Here is a 20,536-nt window from a genome sequence, read left to right on the forward strand (position 1 = left end):
ATATTTTTGTCTTTATCATTTTCAATAAGGTTGTTGTTGTTGATGATGATGATAACGAATTGTATTTATGAAATACCTTTTCTGAGTGTTTGGTCTGCTTTGCATTTTCTCCTGTTATCCCCACAACAGTTCTAACAGTCAGATTAGTACAACTACCTATATATTACGTAGTATCCCTATATTTTTGAAAGTGGGGGGGCTGATGTTGTCAGACAGGGTAAGTACCTGGTCTGCTGAGATTTGAACTGGGGCCTTGCCACTCACAAGCCATGCTCCAGCTGTCTTCTAACTTGCTAAACAGGAATGTGTGCACAAACATGAGCTCAAGTACAGGGAGGAAAGTTCCCAGAATGGGAAGCACCTGGTTTGCCAACGTGGAATACAGGGTGTTGGGTTAGAATCTAGTTGTTAGAGAGACCTTTGGCTTAAATTAAAGCAATTACAAATTTATTCATGTTCTAAAAACCAAGGAAACCATATATTAAGGCTCCCACCTTAACTTCTGCTCCATGTTATTGATAAATACTGTTTTTTGTATACAGTTTGACCTTCATATATCAACATTTTGCCTTGACGTTCAGCCCAATCTTCTTCCCTTGCAGGATGGGTACAATGCTGAGTATGAACGTTAAATAAGAATGTTGTTACATGTTGAAAATGATGACATGGAATACCCATTGGAGGAAATGGATGCAACAGTACTCCCAACCATTTTTCTCCTGTATGGTTCCAAAGACACGTTAAACACCTGACTTTACACTTTCCCAGCTGCTTCTCTGTTCCAAAGTGTCCCATCCAAAGCAGCTTTGTAATTAGGCATTGTAGACAAATTTTGCTTACATTGACAGAAGACAGTTAAATGTGCAAAGCATTTACCTGAGAGAGAGCCAGTCTATGGGTACTGCTCCAAAGTGAGTAGCTACAACTGAAGGGTGTGAGCCTTACTTTCAAGTAAATGCATTTAGGTTTGGGGTGTTAATTGGTACTGAAAACGGAATGTTCTTTTAAAATGGCAAGATTTTTATTTTTCATCTTTATTGATTTGCATTTATAAAGCATTGCCAGAACAGGTTGACTGCAGATTCTAGCTGAGTTAATAAGTGTAGGGTGACTTGGGTAGAGGGAAATTGGCAGAGCAGCATGATATCTCTTTGTTTTACCATCTTGTGCAATAGAAAGGAGGCTATGTTTCAGTTATGCAAGAAACATTTGTGCAGATCACACTTCTGAAACCCAGCTGAGAGAATAACACATTGACACACAATTCGGCAAAAGTTCATTAAAATTAGAATGCCGTATAATCGTGGTTTGCACTCTGTTCAGGTTTGCTTTCTTTGAATGTTAAGATTGTCAAGATTTACTAGTATCATGGAAAGCAAATCTTATTAGAAGTGTTCAGTATAATGGAGGCCTGGTTTATGATTGGGCTGCTTCAGAATTAATGCAACCAGAAAAAGAATTGACTACAGTCGTACCTCGGGTTACATACGCATCAGGTTACATACGCTTCAGGTTACAGACTCCGCTAACCCAGAAATAGTACCTCAGGTTAAGAACTTTGCTTCAGGATGAGAACAGAAATCGTGCTCCGGCAGCGCGACGGCAGTAGGAGGCCCCATTAGCTAAAGTGGTGCTTCAGGTTAAGAACAGTTTCAGGTTAAGAACAGACCTCCGGAACGAATTAAGTACTTAACCCGAGGTACCACTGTATTTGCCAGGATGTTCATAAATTACATGTAATGATTGACTGAAATGCTGAGAATAATACAGGAAGTGTGTAATATAGCAGGAGTAGACATGAGAGAGGCAAATCAGTATTATATAACTCATAGGAGCAATAAGCATAAAGCAAATATTGTATAACACTTATCTAATGCAATGTTCAGATCATGGACACAATCCACACAAGGGTTATGTGATTCTTTCACTAGGTCAAAGGCCTTATATTTTTCTGTGCTTTTTAACTGTCGACAGCATTTAGTCCTTAGTGTTAACAGCTGCCATCTTCCCCTAATGGAACTGAAGGGTTATAACTGAAATGAAATTCTAATGTAACTGAAGAATGAGCTATCAAATGTGACAAACAAACAAATATTAGCCCTCTTCGAAGGGCATTTGTGGGGTTATCAGTGTGTTGATGAAGAGAGAAGGGAGAAAGGCAGGGTCCCCAATTGCCTGTGCCTGTTCAGGTTGGGTGCTTTTAGGCTCTGCTTGAGGTGAATAAATGGTAGGGCAACCAGTGGGTGCTCCCTCCATGTCCTGAGAGCCCCACTCTTGTCTGTATTGTTCCTGGTGAAATGGAGATTACTCTTTTGCTCAAAAGTGACATTTGATATTTATGTGCTGTGTTGTTGTTTTTTACTATGTGCTTAAGCTGAGGATTGTTCCACAAGCATATTATTAAGACCCAGGGCTTAAGATACTTATGGGAATAATATTTTAAAACCTGTTTTTCTTCTTATTTTTTCATGCATTTTCTCCTCAGTGAATTCTTCATGCCAGGTTTGGTTGATGCACACATCCATGCTCCACAGTATTCTTTTGCAGGAACACGAATCGATCTGCCTCTTTTGCAGTGGTTGAAGGAATATACCTACCCAACAGAAGCCAAATTCAAAGACAATGATTTTGTGGAAGAGGTGTACACTAGAGTGGTGGTAAGTATGTTCTGTCTTGAGGGTTAGGATAGTTTATGCCTTTCAAGTGGATATGCTGAAATAAAGGCAGCCCGTTAGATTCTCTAATCCTCTTGTGAGTTCCACATGTACACTCCAATAAGAAGTACAGTAGGTGACAAACATTTGCTTATAAACAATTTATAAACAAAACATTAGCAACTTGAATAACTAGTAAGCCAGCAGCTTTCCAGGGTTTGAGATGCAACTCTTTCCTAGTCTTGCCTGGAGATTGAGCCTGGGAATATTTGCACACGAAGCATGAGCTCTGTCTGTGAGCTGCGACCCTTTCCCAGATGGGTGAAGGGCTCCCAAGGTGCAGTTGTGTGTGTGTGTGTGTGTGTGTGTGTGTGTGTGTGCATGGGCAGACACACATGTACACTTTCTCTGGTAGAATTTGGCTTAGTTTTGAATATGCTTGAATATTACCATCTTCAGTGGAACATGTTATCAGAAATAAGCATGCTTATTCAGGCGGTACCTAAGGCTCAATTGTTGGAACCGTTTGTGGTGGTCAGTATGAAGCCTAAATGAAATTCAGTGATATAAGTGGCAACATGTTATGATAAACTGTTTTAAATGCAGTAAAAAAGGAGTGGGGAGACAGAATGAAATAGTAGACTGATAAAAAAGAAGAAGCTAAGATAGAGAAATGATAGAAGAAATGGAATTTGCACATTACCTTGCACTTTTTTATATTAAATAGATATTTAAAAGAATTAGAATACTAGGGAGGAGAAAGCCAAGGGGAGGAAAACAAGCACAAAGTAGAAATTTAGAAACATGGGTGACATGTTATAAATGCACCATGCAAGTTAGAAACAGGGAATCTTTTTAAAATGAGTTGAAGATGCTATAACAGAAACTTTTTGTCCATTATATATAAACTCATTTCTTTTCTTTTTTTCTGTTGCCTCTGGCCACTTTTTTGCACATTACAAAAATTTGTGTAGTCTATGGTGACTCCTGAAATTTGCAGCTGAAACAATTTTGTCTAGCATTCATTGCAGGACTGTTTCTGCAAATAACTGAAACAGAGTTCTTTTTTACAGAGGCGAACGCTTAAGAATGGCACAACTACAGCCTGCTACTTTGGAACAATTCACACAGATGCTTCTTTGCTTCTCGCTGATATTATAGGTAAAATGATAATGGCTCTCCACAACTTAAATAACATAAGAATTAGGTTGCTGGTTCTGATGAAATGTCACTCTGATTGTATATGGCGTCTCTCGCAATGGGTGGTCTGATTTCTTTAGAAAAGCTCGCAGGCAGCACGATGGAGACTAAACACCACGTCTTATTTTTCTTCAGCAAAATGAAGGTTGCAGGTTAGCTGTGTTTTCAAGGAGAGCTTTCTTAGTAGGTTTTAAAAAGAAAGGCTTGCCAGAACTGTGAATTGAAAGCATTGTTTTGAGTTTTGTTCTTTACAGATAAATTTGGCCAGAGGGCATTTGTGGGTAAAGTTTGCATGGACATCAATGAGAGTTTTGAAGAGTACAAGGAGACCACCACTGAATCAATCAAGGAGACGGAAAGGTAAAATGCTTTCTTCGTGTACAAATTAGGTAGCATATTTTTCTAAAAGTAATGAAATAGGTAAAACATAGAATCTAAAAGTTAAATAGAAGACTTGATTAAAACATAAATATTGAGCTGTAATATGACCACAGAATACTTACCCTTGAAGTAAACTGACAGAGACACATTTCTTCTTGAATATATTTTTAAATGCACTTCTATTTTTTTTAAGCATAAGGTGTCTATTTCTGTCTTCCATGTTTCTAACAGCTTACTATATATCAGAAGAGAAGGGATTTAGCTTGCATCCGGTTTACAAAGAGAGTTATCAAAATAAGCCTGTTGAAAACAAAAGGGGGATAGTATTAAATATCTAAGTATTGTGCATGTAACGTTGTTAGCAAATCTTGGGTCACTGAAGTCATGTTTTTTGGAACATAAAATGGTAAATATATATAAAAATACATAACAATATATTTTGGATAGTTTAAAAGATTTTGAGGATTATTTATACTTCTGTCTTTACAGATTTTAAGCCAAAAAAAAATATGTTCCTCTTATATTGCTTTTGGAGTTTCTTCATCACATCCTCCTCCTCCTCCTTTTCCCTCCACCCTCTCAGATACTTCCCCTTTTGCCCCTATCGCAGCCCCTTGTGCCCAAAAGGAAAAAGGCAGACTATTATGCCAACTGATAAAAAGAATCATAGAATTGTAGAGTTGGAAGGTACCCTCAAGGGCAATCTAGTCCAACCCTCTGCAATGCAGGAATCACAGACACATAGGGGTCACAGACAGAACTTCTCTATCATGTTTAGCTTCATTCGAAAAGTGTTGAATAACCAAATTTTAAATGCATATTGTTAAACATCTTAACTGAACCTAGCAATAAAGTGCCAACGTGTTTTATGTGTGCATCTGAGAGACTCAATACCAATGTACACCACATTGGGACGTGTCTCTAATGGCTCCTTGGAATTTCTTCATGTCCATGCAGGCACTACCATGCACAGGAGCATGTTTCTAGTGCCCACATTTAGGATGACTTTTAGTGGCATCCAATATACATGTGGCTGATAAGGAACCTGCTTTCTTACAGCTGCTACAACATGTGCTGTACTTGTGTGTGACTCACCCACAGTATCAAAGAAAAACTGCTGCTAATGTTGCTTATTTAGTTAATTAACCTGTCTTCATAAACCTTCATGGAAATTCTCATTTTTTCTACATACTTTAAAAGAAAACAAATGTTATTTAAAGGAGATGCAGGGGAGGGTAGATATCAAAGAAATGAATGAAAAACAGATCTTAAATTAGAGCTTATTTTTTGTGTGGACATAACTATTGTAAATGAAACATTGATTTTGCCATCTAAAAATAAGGCAATAAAAATAGAATTCATTTAGGTTTGTGATACACAGCCAAAATTAAGTTTTTAGTTTTTAAAAGAAAAGTACTGCCATTGTAGTATATAATTACGTTTTCACTTCATTTCACATGTTATCTATTTAGTTGTCACAGGAAGCATAGTAATGACCACTTGTCTGCTGTTAATTACCAACAGCTTTTGTAGATTTGAGATAAAAATCCTTAGCTGCTGTGCATTTGTACAGTCCTATTAACCTCACTGAAAATGATGATTTACTGTGTGATCACATTGTCAAACGATCCATACGAAAATATCTTTCTGTTTGTACACATAATGGGGGGGGGGGTAGCCTGCATGTGGGGGTTGAATAATGAGGCAAATTGAGTTGATGTGTAATCCACTCTGGAGGGGCTCAGTGTTTTTGTAAAATTCCACTTTGGCCAAAAGGGAAGGGAGTTGTAACCATTTTTAAATTCACCATTATAGTGATTATAGTGATTGGGGACCACTTTGTTTTATATAGAGATGCTCAGAACCCAGAATACAAATCAAAGCAGAGAAGACACACGACAATTCAGAAACAGATCAGAATTTTGTTAAAATGCACAGATACGAGGTACACCCCTGATACAGAAACACAGAGGGACTGACATGCACAAATATAATGCTAATTTTAAAAATGGTTGTAACTTACCCTGGGACCTCATATTAAAGGACAGAGAAATCTAGATGATGATGATGAATATATTTTTTATATATTTTAACTTCCTACCCCAATCCTTTCAGGTTTGTTAGAGGAGTACTGGACAAGAAAGTAAGTAGAATTTCCTTTCCTTTCCCAAAACAGTAACTGGTCATCCCGGGGCATGCATATTTCTATGTAAATTATAAGATGTTTTCCTATGTAAAAGGTTAGGCTATATGGTAGGGGTCATTAACATTTTGAATTTTGACAGAGTTTGGGGGATTCTGGTCACAAAATAGCCGCTGTGGGGCAGGGCATAACACAAAATGGGTGCCATGGGAAGCATGGCAAAACACAAAAATTGAGAGACAGCCCACCCCTGACCACTTTAGGCTTACCTGATCCTGACTGTGTAGATCACACAACATTGATTTTTACTGATTTCACACCCACACACACTGATGCTGTTACTGTCTAATAGCAGCAAGGAGAGTTCCTCAGTACCAGGAAAAATACACAAGGTTACAACACTCATTTCACAGAAATCATTTGGAAGGCACCTGCACATTTTGCCCTATTACTTTCTTTCTAAGAAGGATAGGAGCTAGAAAGAAAGAAAGAAAGAAAGAAAGAAAGAAAGAAAGAAAGAAAGAAAGAAAAAGAAAAAGCCAGGGGAACCCTTACAGGTGCCAAGGTACCCACAGACACTGGGCTGGTGATCCTGTCAGAATTCACGTCTCACCCTTGAGCTGAACTTGACATGATGGAGACAGACCCATCTATCTGATCTGTCCCAATCATTTGAAATGGAGAGGGATACAGTGGTACCTCAGTTTTTGATCGTCTTCATTGACAAATGTTTTGGAACTTGAACGCCAAAAACCCAGAAGTAAATGCTTCTGTTTTCAAACACGCCTCAGAAGTTGAACGGCTTCCATTGAGGTACCACTGTATTTTTCTCAATTTTCTCTGTAAATTTGCAGACTGCCCTTTGTGCCTCGGTTTTCAAACGTTTCAGAAGTCAAACAGTTTTCTGGAACGGATTACGTTCGAAAACTGAGGTTCCACTGTAGTTCTGTAGTTCAGACTCATTGTCATTCCTGGAGCCAGGCTGAGGGGAGCGCGAAGTCAGAGAGACTGCAAGGAGCTAAGCCATATGTGGATCACGCTCCTTGTAAAGAATGATGGGTTATAGCCTGAATTTGCACATGCTGAGCACTTTGTGCCTGCTAACTGATGTCACTGTTTTGCTATCTGAAATTGTGGTTTAGCCATAACAGAACAGAAACTGTGTGCCTTGGAAAAAGTAATCTGTACAGGCTTAATTTGTTCCCATTTTTAATAATTTGCCTAAGAAACAAGCTAAGAATAGGTATATTTAACATGCTGTTATACACAAATGTCTATTGTCTTTCTTTGACATCTTCCCCAGTATCCAAGGGTTCACCCCATAGTGACGCCCCGCTTTGGGCCATCCTGTACAGAGGGACTGCTTAATAGCCTTGGTAAGCTGGCAAAGATTCATGACCTTCATGTGCAGGTAAGTTTTTTGTTATCATATTTAGTGAAAACTCATCTATGCAGTAACTTCAAATGACAACCTTTTGGGCTATTCCCCCCGCCCCCAAAGAAAAAGCTTAACAACTTTTGTGTTCAGATTTTTACTTCTTGAAATATGGCAACCCTACTGTAGCTTAGGAAACACCAACTCTGTTTAGGCCACCAGCCCTGATGTCAGGCCCTGCAGTCATAATATATGCATGGGAAATGGAAAACCCAGTGCAATTTTTTTCATGTTCATAAGGATCAGCTTCACGCTGAGTAATCCTTCTTATGGCAAGAGATCTGCCCCGGGGAGTTGAAGAGGTAGCTGTCTAAGAAGGCTTAGTTTTTGCTCTGCAGTGCGCACAAACTTTAGATCAGGAAACAGCAAGAAGCTTTGTATTTAGAATGTTTTTAATGTAATTTCCATGTGACTGTCCCTTACAATGTCCTTCATTTGTCTGACTGTAGAATCAAATGTACTTAAATAGGAATGGGAGCCATTATTTATAACTATTTCATTATATAATAAAAGTGCAGTGTGGTTAATTATTGCTGGGGGCTCAATCTGGCTTTTTGTGGGGAACTTTTGCCAGCACTCTGAACAGTAATACATTGTGCCAGGAAAATAGGTTCTGTTTGCACACCTATTGCAATTTGTAATGCTGTGTGAAATGTGGTTTTTCAGGTATCACAGACCTAATGATTAGTGCCCATGACATCATTTGTAATGATCAACACACACTTCCCATCCATTCCCATTTTATGAACATTTAAACCATTTTGGGGGCTATGCATACTCCAGAGTCCTTCAAAATGGAACAAAAGCTGCGGTTCTTCCTGCTGTATTTGTGAGCAAGAGTGGCTTGTCTGGTGGGATGGAGCCACGGTTGCTGCTGCTTACCAAGTCAGGGAGAGGTGAGGCAGTAGCAAGCTAAGGGTTGCACAGATGCACTGACAGGAGTGCCAGATGGGCTCCCTGCAGACGCCATCCACACAGACCTGATCTCTGTTGTCAGTAAGCAGCAGCCATTCCACTCCCAGGAGAAAGTTGCCACACCTCTGCCACTCCCGTCTGTGAGCAAGGCCTATTGAACACAGTGGAACTTACTTCTGAGTAAGCATGCACAAAATAGCACTGGAAACAAATCAAGAAGTGCTGAAAGCCATCAATGCTAGTTCCTTCTTCCCTCTTTCACGCCTTCCCAAAGAACGTATCACTATTTTGTGAGCCTTTGACCTCTTCCCCCTTCCTTGATATTTTTTCCAAGGCTATGTGCTCCTGCCACCACACAAATCTCTCTCTAATGAGCCTCTATCTATATAGAGACGCAGATACTTATATAGATCTATAATATATGCAGTGCGTCATTTCCTTGCAAGCTGGCTACTCCCTTGGCTAGAATATCTTTATGTTGTCACCTGGGAAGATAATACGGAAGATGGTATTCATAATTAACAGTGATGTGCTCTGTAGAATCAAAGCCATTACATACTTGTTTGGAGTGGGGAGTTATGGTGTCTTTTTGTTCAAGCTGACCATATATTGAAATGCTGACCATTGTATTTGAACTCCATTTCTCCTTACAGAGTCACATAAGTGAGAGTGAAGGAGAAATGAAACTCGTAGAAAAATTATTCCCTACTTATCAAAACTATACAGAGTTATATGATAAAAACAATCTTCTTACAAACAAGGTAGAGTGTTTTTACAGAATACTTAGATATGTTATTGGGGACGATGCATTTGGTGGGGTTTCTAGCAGACAGAGTCCTGGCTCTCTCATGGCTGCTGCTGCTGCTGCTGCCACCCTCCATTGCAGTAACTGAGTGCTTGCTGCCGCTGCCATGCCCAAGTGCCAGAAGGAGATCTACTTTGGGAAGGGAAGCCCGCCGTCAGGGCGCTTGGCTCCTGTGGTGGGCACTCCTGTGGTGGGCACCAAGAAAAACGAGCATGGGTCCGCCCGCTCCAGCACCAGGAGGCTCTCTTCCCTGGGATCAGGGCCGCAGGCAGCCCTTCTCCCTCTCACTCCCCCCCAATTGGTGGGCAACGTTGAGGCGGGAACCAGGTTTGTGAGGAGAGAGAGAAGGAGAGAGGGAAGCAGCAGTGAGGGGGGGGCACAAGGCCTCTCAGAGGTGAGAGACAGAGAAAGGCGTGTGCGCACCCTTGCTCATGGTTGGGCAGTGTGAGGAGGTGTTCGATGTGTCTCCTCAGCACGGCCGCCAGACTCACCGTGCGCCTGCGCTGCCCAGCCCCCCTCTCTCTCCACCGGCTCTCCTCCACCAGCTGCCTGGGAGGAGGGTGGCTGCAGCAGGGTGTTGGGTGTGTGGGTTAAGGAGAAGAGTTTGAGGCACCTTTGTCCACTTTGCTTTGGTCACAATGCTCAATAACATAGCCTGAGGCCCCTTATGGGGTGGTGATGGGGAGTCGCAAAGCATCATGGCCACTGGCTGCTTGGAGGGGCTCTTACATGTGTGTGTCTCCTCTTTTTGGCTCTTTAAAATAAGGCAACCCTAGCAAATTCCCACAGATTAAAAAGTGGAGGAACACACACAGACAAACAAACAAACAAACAAACAAACAAACAAACAAACAAACAAACACACACACACTTGTCTGCATTTGAATTAAAGCAGTGTGAATCCCCAGGTTTTTCAGACAGTTTTCTTGGTGATTGTTTCCCCACAGAAGCACTCTGAAATTAATAAACTTGACTTTGAGGCAAACTTAGGTTTTTCAATTACACTTGTGAGGGAGATTTTTCAAAGACACGCAAGGCATTTTCAGTTGCCTCTGAAAATCTTCAGGGAATATGTCTCATTTGTCTTTGAAATTCTCCCTTTGGATTTTAAGATTTGCATAGCATTTTATTAGCTGACTTAGTGTCAATTAGCAGATTGTATACACAGCATTAATCACATTAATGAGATTCAAATTTAAGCACAATGCTTCTCAATAGAGTCATTAATGAAGAGGGTTTACTACCAAGAGTTTAAAGGTTTGCATATGGCAGGGCCCTGATATGCTTCCTTTGATTATCTGAGAAACAAACATTACCGTACTTTCTATTATAAAGAATAACCTTCATTCAAGGTAGCATTAAACAACCACAACAAAAGCCCAATAGACTCAATTTCACTACTTTTCATTCATATTTTAGTTGTTTGGATAAAATTTACTGGGATATATGGGCAGTTGACCTTGGTCATTTGAGACGTCAGGAAAATAAATATGAACGGTATGAACGACACATAACAGCCCATGGAAGTAGCCGTTCTAGCACGTGATAACCTTTGTAAACACAGGATTTGCACCATTCCTAATTGTGTGAATGATAATACATCTTATTTGGCTCTCTTGAAGAGAGCAAATGAGCTCACAGCAGAGTTATGAGGAATGAACAGAGGCAATAATTCTTCATAGCACCAGGGCCCTGTCTAGGTATTGTCCTCTCTAGGTACAAGTAGAAGCAAAATGATAGTAAAAGTTAAGAATAAAATAAAAATACAAATTACACTGTTTTTGTTTTACTCTTTAGACAATAATGGCTCATGGCTGCCATCTTTCTGATGAAGAACTGCAAGTTTTTAATCTTAAAGGAGCTGCCATTGTACATTGCCCTAATTCAAACATATCGTAAGTAAAATAAGTTAATTCATTTACAGTAGGTAATACCTCATAGAGGTGTGTTTCAGATAATGCTGTGTTTCATATTTGTGTTTTAAAGTTCACCACATTTCAGTGTGGATAGCTTGAAGGTTTAGATAATTTTAACATGGGATGATGGAATCGGCACTGTACCAGCCTCTTCACAGAGAAAATAGATGTTTGCACGTACCCCTTTGAAGGGTCAAAGCAGCCTGTTTCCAGATGTCCCCAAGGCAAATATAAATCTGGGTGCTCTGAAGTGGCCATCTTTTTTACCAGCCCTGTGTCTGTGCCCCTGGCAGTAGAGGCAAAGCACGGGGAGGGCAGGGGGGCGCCCATTTGTGGTAGGGCATAACAGGGTCCAGCAGGTGGACGGAGGCAGCGGGCGAGGAGCCTGTTGCAAGCGGGCTCTGTTTAGCTCCATGTATGCACCCCCATCATGTGCCTCTACCCCAGCTGCCCAGCCCACCAGGGGGTGCAACACTTGCCCTGCCCCAGGCACCAACAACCCACGCTATGCCACTGCCCACCTGAGGCATGAAAATGAACTGGCATTGGGATGCAGTGAAGGGAAGAGCTGTGAGAAGTTATGGGATTTTCTTATTGATATAGTGAGTGCTGTTTTGAAAGCTACAAGTAGAGCAGTAATCCATGAACCCACCTGTTTCTTTGCAGCATTAAATTGGGATGGCAGGACTTTCTCTTTGAGACAAGAAGTGAAAAGTTTCAAAAACAGATAGTTTCTCTGAAATGGAGTAGCTGGGAGCCAGTGTGGTGTAGTGGTTAAGAGCGGTAGTCTCGTAATCTGGGGAACCGGGTTCGCGTCTCTGCTCCTCCACATGCAGCTGCTGGGTGACCTTGGGCCAGTCACACTTCTCTGAAGTCTCTCAGCCCCACTCACCTCGCAGAGTGTTTGTTGTGGGGGAGGAAGGGAAAGGAGAATGTGAGCCGCTTTGAGACTCCTTAAAGGGAGTGAAAGGCGGGATATCAAATCCAAACTCTTCTTCTTCTTCTTCATGCTTGTTGTTGCTGCTGCTGCTGCATTCCTCACTACTGGCAAGAAACATGGTGCCTTAGACCAGAATAAGACATATAATGTACTAGGGAGATACCTCTGAAAATGACACCCCAGTAATATGCATATAGGGGGAACAGTCATGCTCTGCTGTGTCTTTCACATGATGCAAATTCTCCCACCACCAGCAGCCTTTGATTTACAGTAGATATATAGATAATTTATTACGGTCAAAGACCAGCTCACATAACATAACACAATAAAAACAGTGTTCATAAAGATAAAATATACAATTGCAGCAGATTGCAGCAATAGCTCATGAATTAAAATTGAGATATATACATACATCCGTACAACTGAGATTTGGGCTACCATAAAAAATTGACCCTGAGGCGCCCCAAAGGACGACTTCAGCATTTCCCTAGTAAGCTATTTTATACTGTGCCTACAAATCTGGGCGCAGAATCTGGCTACCAGCCAGGTCGTCTTGTAGATTTACAGTACAATAAAGAAAATTCACAATGCGATAACATCACATGGTATGAGTTCCTACTAGGGATGTAAGGAAGCAAGGATTTCCACCCTGTTCTCTGTCACCATCAGCACTGTCTCCATTTGCTACAGTTTAGCTTCCAGCCAAAACTTACATTATTCATTTCTTAATTAATTGTGTAATTAATTTCAAAGCCTTTCGGTGGAAGGAAATGTTAAAAACTATGCAGAAAATAATGTAATTATTTAGATAACTTTCATAGATTAAAATAAAGATAGTAAATATTGCTCATATTCACTTGTCTGATTTTTGTTCCTGGCTTGGGATGAGCATGCAAAGTGAGGCATTTTTTGCTCCCATTTCTGACAGAATTCTCTGACATCCTAGTTCCTGCACAAGTATGAATACTGCTCTTTTCTCCACCATAACCTATGTAGGAATGCTCACCATGTGATGTGATGCTATCACATCATGAATTTCCTTGACTGTGCTATTTTTTGTGGTCAACTCTGTAACCTTCAGGTTTTTGGACTACAACTCCCATCATCCCTAACTATTGCTAAAGCTGACCAGAGCTGATGGGAGCTGGGGTCCTAAGCATCTGGAAGGCATTGTGTTGATTACACCTGATTCTTGCATATAACATGAAATACTCCTTTCAACAACAACAACAACAACAACAACAACAATAATATTCTATCTGTACCCCGCCCTCCACAGCCAGAGCCGGGCTCCAGGTGGCTAACATCATAAAACTAACACAGTATACAAAGAACATAATAACATAATAATAATTGTACTGCTATCACTTTTAATACTAAACTTCCCTTCACCAGCAGGACCTGGGGGTTGGTGTTTATGACAATTTAAAATACAGAAAGGGCGAAAGATTTATATGATCTGAAGAAAAACAACAGAATGTCTTTTATAGGAAAAAGAGAAAAGAAATACCAAAGCTAATGGATGAACTGAAGAACTGTGAGAAGACAGTAAAAGATAAGCCCAGAGACCTAACTACCACACAGAAAATTAAAATCTTACAAACACAACTGGCAATTACAACACAGAATGAAATAGAACAAAAAATAAAAGCCTTAAAACAAAAGCAATTCAAACATGCTAATAAACCTGGTGAACTCCTGGCACGGCAGTTATCAAAAGGAAGGAAACCAAATATCATAAACGAAGTCCTAATAGGGGACAGAATAATATCCAACCCTAAAATAACAGAATTCATAAAGACCAATCAGGCTTCCTTCCAGGGAGACAACTGAGGGACAATGTAAGAAATGTGATAAATATTATCGAATATTTGGACACGAGAATAGATAAACAGGCCGCCCTAGTATTCATAGATGCCGAAAAGGCATTTGATAATGTTTCATGGGGGTTCATGATGAAAAGTCTGAAAATGATGGGGATGGGAGAAAAATTTAGAAAAGGTATAGAAGCAATCTACCATGAACAAAAGGCAAAACTTATAATAAATAATACTACATCAGAATCCTTTGATATATCTAAAGGGACTAGACAAGGTTGCCCTCTGTCCCCCTTATTATTTATATACTGTAATATTTACTGGCATGTTTATTTTGTGTTTATTTGTGTACCTTATACTTATAAGGAATTGTTTATCTACATAAATCTGAATAAAAATGTATTGAAGAAAAAAAAGAAGAATAATATCCAACCCTAAAGACATTAGGAGTGAATTTTGGAATTATTACTCCAAAAAAGGTAAAGAAGCCCTGGACGGTTATGTGCGGTGCCTATCTTACTTCAGGCTGAGGGAGCTGGCGTTTGTCCACAGACAGCTTTCTGGGTCATGTGGCCAGCATGATTAAACCGCTTCTGGCACAACGGGACACCGTGATGGAAGCCAGAGCACACGGAAATTAATATTACTTATTAACATTAATCAATATTAATATTTAATATTAATAATTGAATAATTGGAGGTTAATATAGTCATGAAACAAGCTAAGTTAGGAAAATCGCTTGGAGCTGATGGTCTTTTTTCAATGTATTATAAAGTCTTCCAAGAAACACTGGCACGACCAATGATAGAGGTAATGAACCCAATTCCACCTTCATGGAAAAAGGCAGGTATAACTTTAATTCCAAAACAAGATAAATAGCTCCACACCCAAAGAACTTCAGGCCAATATCTCCATTAAACAATTATTATAAATTATTTGCAAACATTATGGCTAAGAGAATGATGACGGTATTGAATATGGTAATCCACAAAGACCAAGCCGACTTTTTGCCATCAAGACAAATGAAAAACAGCATCAGAAATATCTTGAATATAATTGAATACGTGGAAAAAAGGAGGGAGAAGCAAGCAGCAATCCTGTCTCTAGATGCAGAAAAGGCCTTTGATAACATTTTATGGATCTTCATGACAAAGATTCTAGACTGTATGGACTTTGGACCAGCCTTTACAAATGCTGTTAAGGCAATATATAGAGAACAAAGAGCAAACATAATTATTAACAAAAAAGATCACCAACAATTTTCAAATCAAAAAATGTACAAGACAAGGATGTCCCTTATCTGCATTACTATTTAATTTGGTATTGGAAGTACTTACAAGAAAGATCAGGGAGAAGGAGAGAATAAAAGGCACACGGATTGGACAGAGAACATATAAAATTAAGGCATTTGCAGACAATATAGTAATAACGGTAGAGAACCCATCCATAAGTTTACCAATAGCCTTGGAAGCTATCACAACTTTCGGCAATCTAGTGGGATTCTGTATTAATAAAAAGCCAAAGGTTAATTCAGAATAAAAATAATCAAACAGAGGGAGAACTGGAAAATGACCTAGGAATCAAAATGGAATGAAAAATTAAATACTTAGGAATGTGGATTGCATCCAAAAATCTGAATCTATTTCAAGATAATTATAATAGAGTGTGGACTGAGATAAAAAAGACATTAAAAAATGGAAGTGAATGAATTTGTCTTTTTTGGGCAGGATTCTGTAGTTAAAATGAATGTCTTCTCCAAAACTATATTTTTATTCCAACCACTACTGGTGGTGATGTTGTTGTTGTTGTTGTTGTTGTTGTTGTTGTTTAGTCGTTTAGTAGTGTCCGACACTTCGTGACCCCATGGACCACAGCACGCCAGGCACTCCTGTCTTCCACTGCCTCCCGCAGTTTGGTCAGACTCATGTTTGTAGCCTTGAGGACACCTTCTAACTATCTTGTCCTCTGTCGTCCCCTTCTCCTTGTGCCCTCAATCTTTCCCAACATCAGGGTCTTTTCCAGGGAGTCTTCTCTTCTCATGAGGTGGCCAAAGTACTGGAGTCTCAGCTTCAGGATCTGTCCTTCCAGTGAGCACTCAGGGCTGATTTCCTGAAGAATGGATACGTTTGATCTGCTTGCAGTCCATGGGACTCTCAAGAGTCTCCCCCAGCACCATAATTCAAAAGCATAAATTCTTCGGCGATCAGCCTTCTTTATGGTCCACCTCTCACTTCCATACATCACTACTGGGAAAATCATGGCTTTAACTATACGGACCTTTGTTGGCAAGGTGATGTCTCTGCTTTTTAAGATACTGTCTAGGTTTGCCATCGCCTTTCTCCCAAGGAGCAGGCGTCTTTTAATTTTGTGACTGCTGTCACCATCTGCAGTAATCATGGAGCCCAAGAAACTAAAATCTATCACTGCCTCCATTTCTTCCCCTTCTATTTGCCAGGAGGTGATGGGACCAGTGGCCATGATCTTCATTTTTTTGATGTTGAGCTTCAGACCATATTTTGCGCTCTCCTCTTTCACCCTCATTAAAAGGTTCTTTAATTCCTCCTCACTTTCTGCCGTCAAGGTTGTGTCATCTGCATATCTGAGGTTGTTGATATTTCTTCCGGCAATCTTAATTCCAGTTTGGGATTCATCCAGCCCAGCCTTTCGCACGATGAATTCTGCATATAAGTTAAATAAGCAGGGAGACAATATACAGCCTTGTCGTACTCCTTTCCCAATTGTTGTTCCATATCCAGTTCTAACTGTAGCTTCTTGTCCCACATAGAGATTTCTCAGGAGACAGATGAGGTGATCAGGCACTCCCATTTTTTTAAGAACTTGCCATAGTTTGCTGTGGTCGACACAGTCAAAGGCTTTTGCATAGTCAATGAAGCAGAAGTAGATGTCTTTCTGGAACTCTCTAGCTTTCTCCATAATCCAGCGCATGTTTGCAATTTGGTCTCTGGTTCCTCTGCCTCTTCTAAATCCAGCTTGCACTTCTGGGAGTTCTCGATCCACATACTGCTTGAGCCTTCCTTGTAGAATTTTAAGCATAACCTTGCTAGCTTGTGAAATGAGCACAATTGTGCGGTAGTTGGAGCATTCTTTGGCACTTCCCTTCTTTGGGATTGGGATGTAGACTGATCTTCTCCAATCCTCTGGCCACTGCTGAGTTTTCCAAACTTGCTGGCATATTGAGTGTAGCACCTTAACAGCATCATCGTTTAAAATTTTAAATAGTTCAGCTGGAATACCATCACTTCCACTGGCCTTGTTATCGACAGTGCTTTCTAATGCCCATTTGACTTCACTCTCCAGGATGTCTGGCTCAAGGTCAGCAACCACACTATCTGGGGTGTACGAGACATCCATTTCTTTCTGGTATAGTTCCTCTGTGTATTCTTGACACCTCTTCTTAGAATAATAGAATCATAGAGTTGGAATAGACCACAAGGGCCATCGAGTCCAACCCCCTGCCAAGCAGGAAACACCATCAGAGCACTCCTGACATATGGTTGTCAAGCCTCTGCTTAAAGACCTCCAAAGAAGGAGACTCCACCACACTCCTTGGCAGCAAATTCCACTGTCAAACAGCTCTTACTGTCAGGAAGTTCTGCTGGAATTTTCTTGATGTCTTCTGCTTCTGTTAGGTCCTTTCCACTTTTGTCTTTTATTATGGTAATCTTTGTACGAAATGTTCCTTTCATATCTCCAATTTTCTTGAACAGATCTCTGTTTTTCCCCATTCTATTGTTTTCCTCTATTTCTTTGCATTGCTTGTTTAAGAAGGCCTTCTTGTCTCTCCTTGTTATTCTTTGGAAATCTGCATTCAATTTCCTGTATCTTTCACTATCTCCCTCGCATTTTGCTTGCCTTCTCTCCCCCGCTATTTGTAAGGCCTCGTTGGACAGCCACTTTGCTTTCTTGCATTTCCTTTTCATTGGGATGGTTTTAGTTGCTGCCTCCTGTATAATGTTACGAGCCTCCATCCATAGCTCTTCAGGCACTCTGTCCACCAAATCTAAATCCTTAAACCTGTTCCTCACTTCCACTGTGTATTCATAAGGCATTTGACTTAGATTGTATCTTACCGGCCCAGTGGTTTTTCCTACTTTCTTCAGTTTAAGCTTGAATTTTGCTATAAGAAGCTGATGATTTTTGCTGACTGTATAGAGCTTCTCCATCTTTGGCTGCAGAGAATATAATCAATCTGATTTCGATGCTGCCCATCTGGTGATGTCCATGTGTAGAGTTGTCTCTTGTGTTGTTGGAAAAGAGTGTTTGTGATGGCCAGCTTGTTCTCTTGGCAGAACTCTATTAGCCTTTGCCCTGCTTCGTTTTGAACTCCAAGGCCAAACTTGCCAGTTGTTCCTTTTATCTCTTGATTCCCTACTTTAGCATTCCAATCCCCTATAATGAGAAGAACATCCTTCTTTGGTGTCATTTCTATAAGGTGTTGTAAGTCTTCATAAAGGTAAAGGTACCCCTGCCCGTACGGGCCAGTCTTGCCAGACTCTAGGGTTGTGCGCTCATCTCACTCTAGAGGCCGGGAGCCAGCACTGTCCGCAGACACTTCCGGGTCACGTGGCCAGTGTGACGAAGCTGCATCTGGCGAGCCAGCGCAGCACACGGAACGCCGTTTACCTTCCCGCTGGTAAGCGGTCCCTATTTATCTACTTGCACCCGAAGGTGCTTTCGAACTGCTAGGTTGGCAGGCGCTGGGACCGAACTACGGGAGCGCACCTCGCCGCGGGGATTCGAACCGCCCACCATGCGATCGGCAAGTCCTAGGCACTGAGGTTTTACCCACAGCGCCACCCGTGTCGCTTCAGCGCCACCCGCGTCCCTTCAGCGCCACCCGCGTCCCTTCATAGGACTTCATAGAATTGGTCAATTTCAATTTCTTCAGCACCAGTGGTTGGTGCATAAACTTGGATTACTGTGATGTTAAAAGGTTTGCCTTGGATTCGTATCGAGATCATTCTATCATTTTTGAGATTGCATCCCAGTACAGCTTTTGCCACTCTTTTGTTGACTATGAGGGCCACTCCATTTCGTTTACGGGATTCTTGCCCACAGTAGTAGATATGATGGTCATCTGAACTGAATTCGCCCATTCCCGTCCATTTTAGTTCACTGATGCCCAGGATGTGAATATTTATTCTTGCCATCTCATTTTTGACCACGTCCAACTTACCCAGGTTCATGGTTCTTACATTCCAGGTTTCTATGCAATATTTTTCTTTACAGCATTGGACTTTCCTTTCGCTTCCAGGCATATCTGCAACTGAGCGACCTTTCAGCTTTGGCCCAGCCGCTTCATCAGCTCTGAATCTACTTGTACTTGCCCTCCGCTCTTCCTCAGTAGCATGTTGGATGCCTTCTGACCTGAGGGGCTCATCTTCCAGCGTCATAACTTTTATATGCCTGTTGTCTTTGTCCATGGAGTTTTCTTGGCAGGGATACTGGAGTGGCTTGCCGGTTCCTGCTCCAGGTGGATCACGTTTGGTCAAAACTCTCCACTATGACCTGTCCATCTTGGGTGGCCCTGCACGGCATAGCTCATAGCTTCTCTGAGTTATTCAAGCTCCTTCGCCACGGCAAGGCAGTGATCCATGAAGGGGCACTACTGGTGATATCCAACACCAACTGCTTCACAAAATGGAAAAAGGATATACTAAACTTTTTATGGCAAAGAAAAAACCTGAGGATCAAATACAAAATATTAATAGATGAGGAGCACAGAGGGAGGTTTGCTCTCCCAGATCTGAAATTATATTATGAAGTAGCCTGCCTAAGCTGGATGAAGGAGTGGATCAAATTGAAGCATATAAATGTGCTGGACTTAGAAGGAGCTGACCTGTTCTACGGATGACATACGTACCTTTGGTATGAGAAAACTAAGGTGCACAGAGGATTTTTAAATCACATGATTAGAAGGAATGAATAAGGTTTGGATGAGACACAAATTATGGAAATGAACAATGAACTTTTCAGCATGTTACCAAATTAGAAAAAATGCAGTATACAGTAGATGGTATTTGACACCAGTTAAGCTGACTAAAATGTACCCAAAAAAATCAAAAGTGTGCTAGAAATGTTTGGAAGTAGAAGGTTCCTTTATTCCTTTATTTATTTATTTATGGTGGAAATGTAAACGGAAGCATTTCTTCTAGGTGTAATTGGGAATGAATTACCTAAGAAAGCCCACAACCTATTTTTCTATGCAACAGCGGCAGCAAATATATGCAAGATATTGGAAATTAAGAGAAATCCTAGGGAAAGAACAATGGCAATACAAATTAACTGAATATGCAGAGCTTGCCAAT

The 20,536-nt window shown here is 40.7% G+C and overlaps 1 protein-coding gene across 3 annotated transcripts in view; it reads left to right on the forward strand.

The window, feature by feature from the left end:
* Positions 1-20,536, forward strand: part of GDA (guanine deaminase) — a 50,983-nt gene that overhangs the window by 17,218 nt on the left and 13,229 nt on the right. For all 3 annotated transcript variants that reach the window (XR_013394594.1, XM_077935955.1, XM_028749016.2), the window contains exons 3-9: positions 2,486-2,657; positions 3,728-3,815; positions 4,109-4,214; positions 6,351-6,378; positions 7,682-7,789; positions 9,382-9,489; positions 11,331-11,428. Coding sequence is in view for 2 of the 3 variants with exons in the window: in XM_077935955.1 (XP_077792081.1) it covers positions 2,486-2,657; positions 3,728-3,815; positions 4,109-4,214; positions 6,351-6,378; positions 7,682-7,789; positions 9,382-9,489; positions 11,331-11,428 (708 nt within the window). In the remaining variant the exon portion in view is untranslated. The remainder of the gene's footprint in view (positions 1-2,485; positions 2,658-3,727; positions 3,816-4,108; positions 4,215-6,350; positions 6,379-7,681; positions 7,790-9,381; positions 9,490-11,330; positions 11,429-20,536) is intronic.

The sequence above is a fragment of the Podarcis muralis genome, chromosome 11, assembly GCF_964188315.1.
Source record: "Podarcis muralis chromosome 11, rPodMur119.hap1.1, whole genome shotgun sequence".
NCBI lineage: Eukaryota > Metazoa > Chordata > Lepidosauria > Squamata > Lacertidae > Podarcis > Podarcis muralis.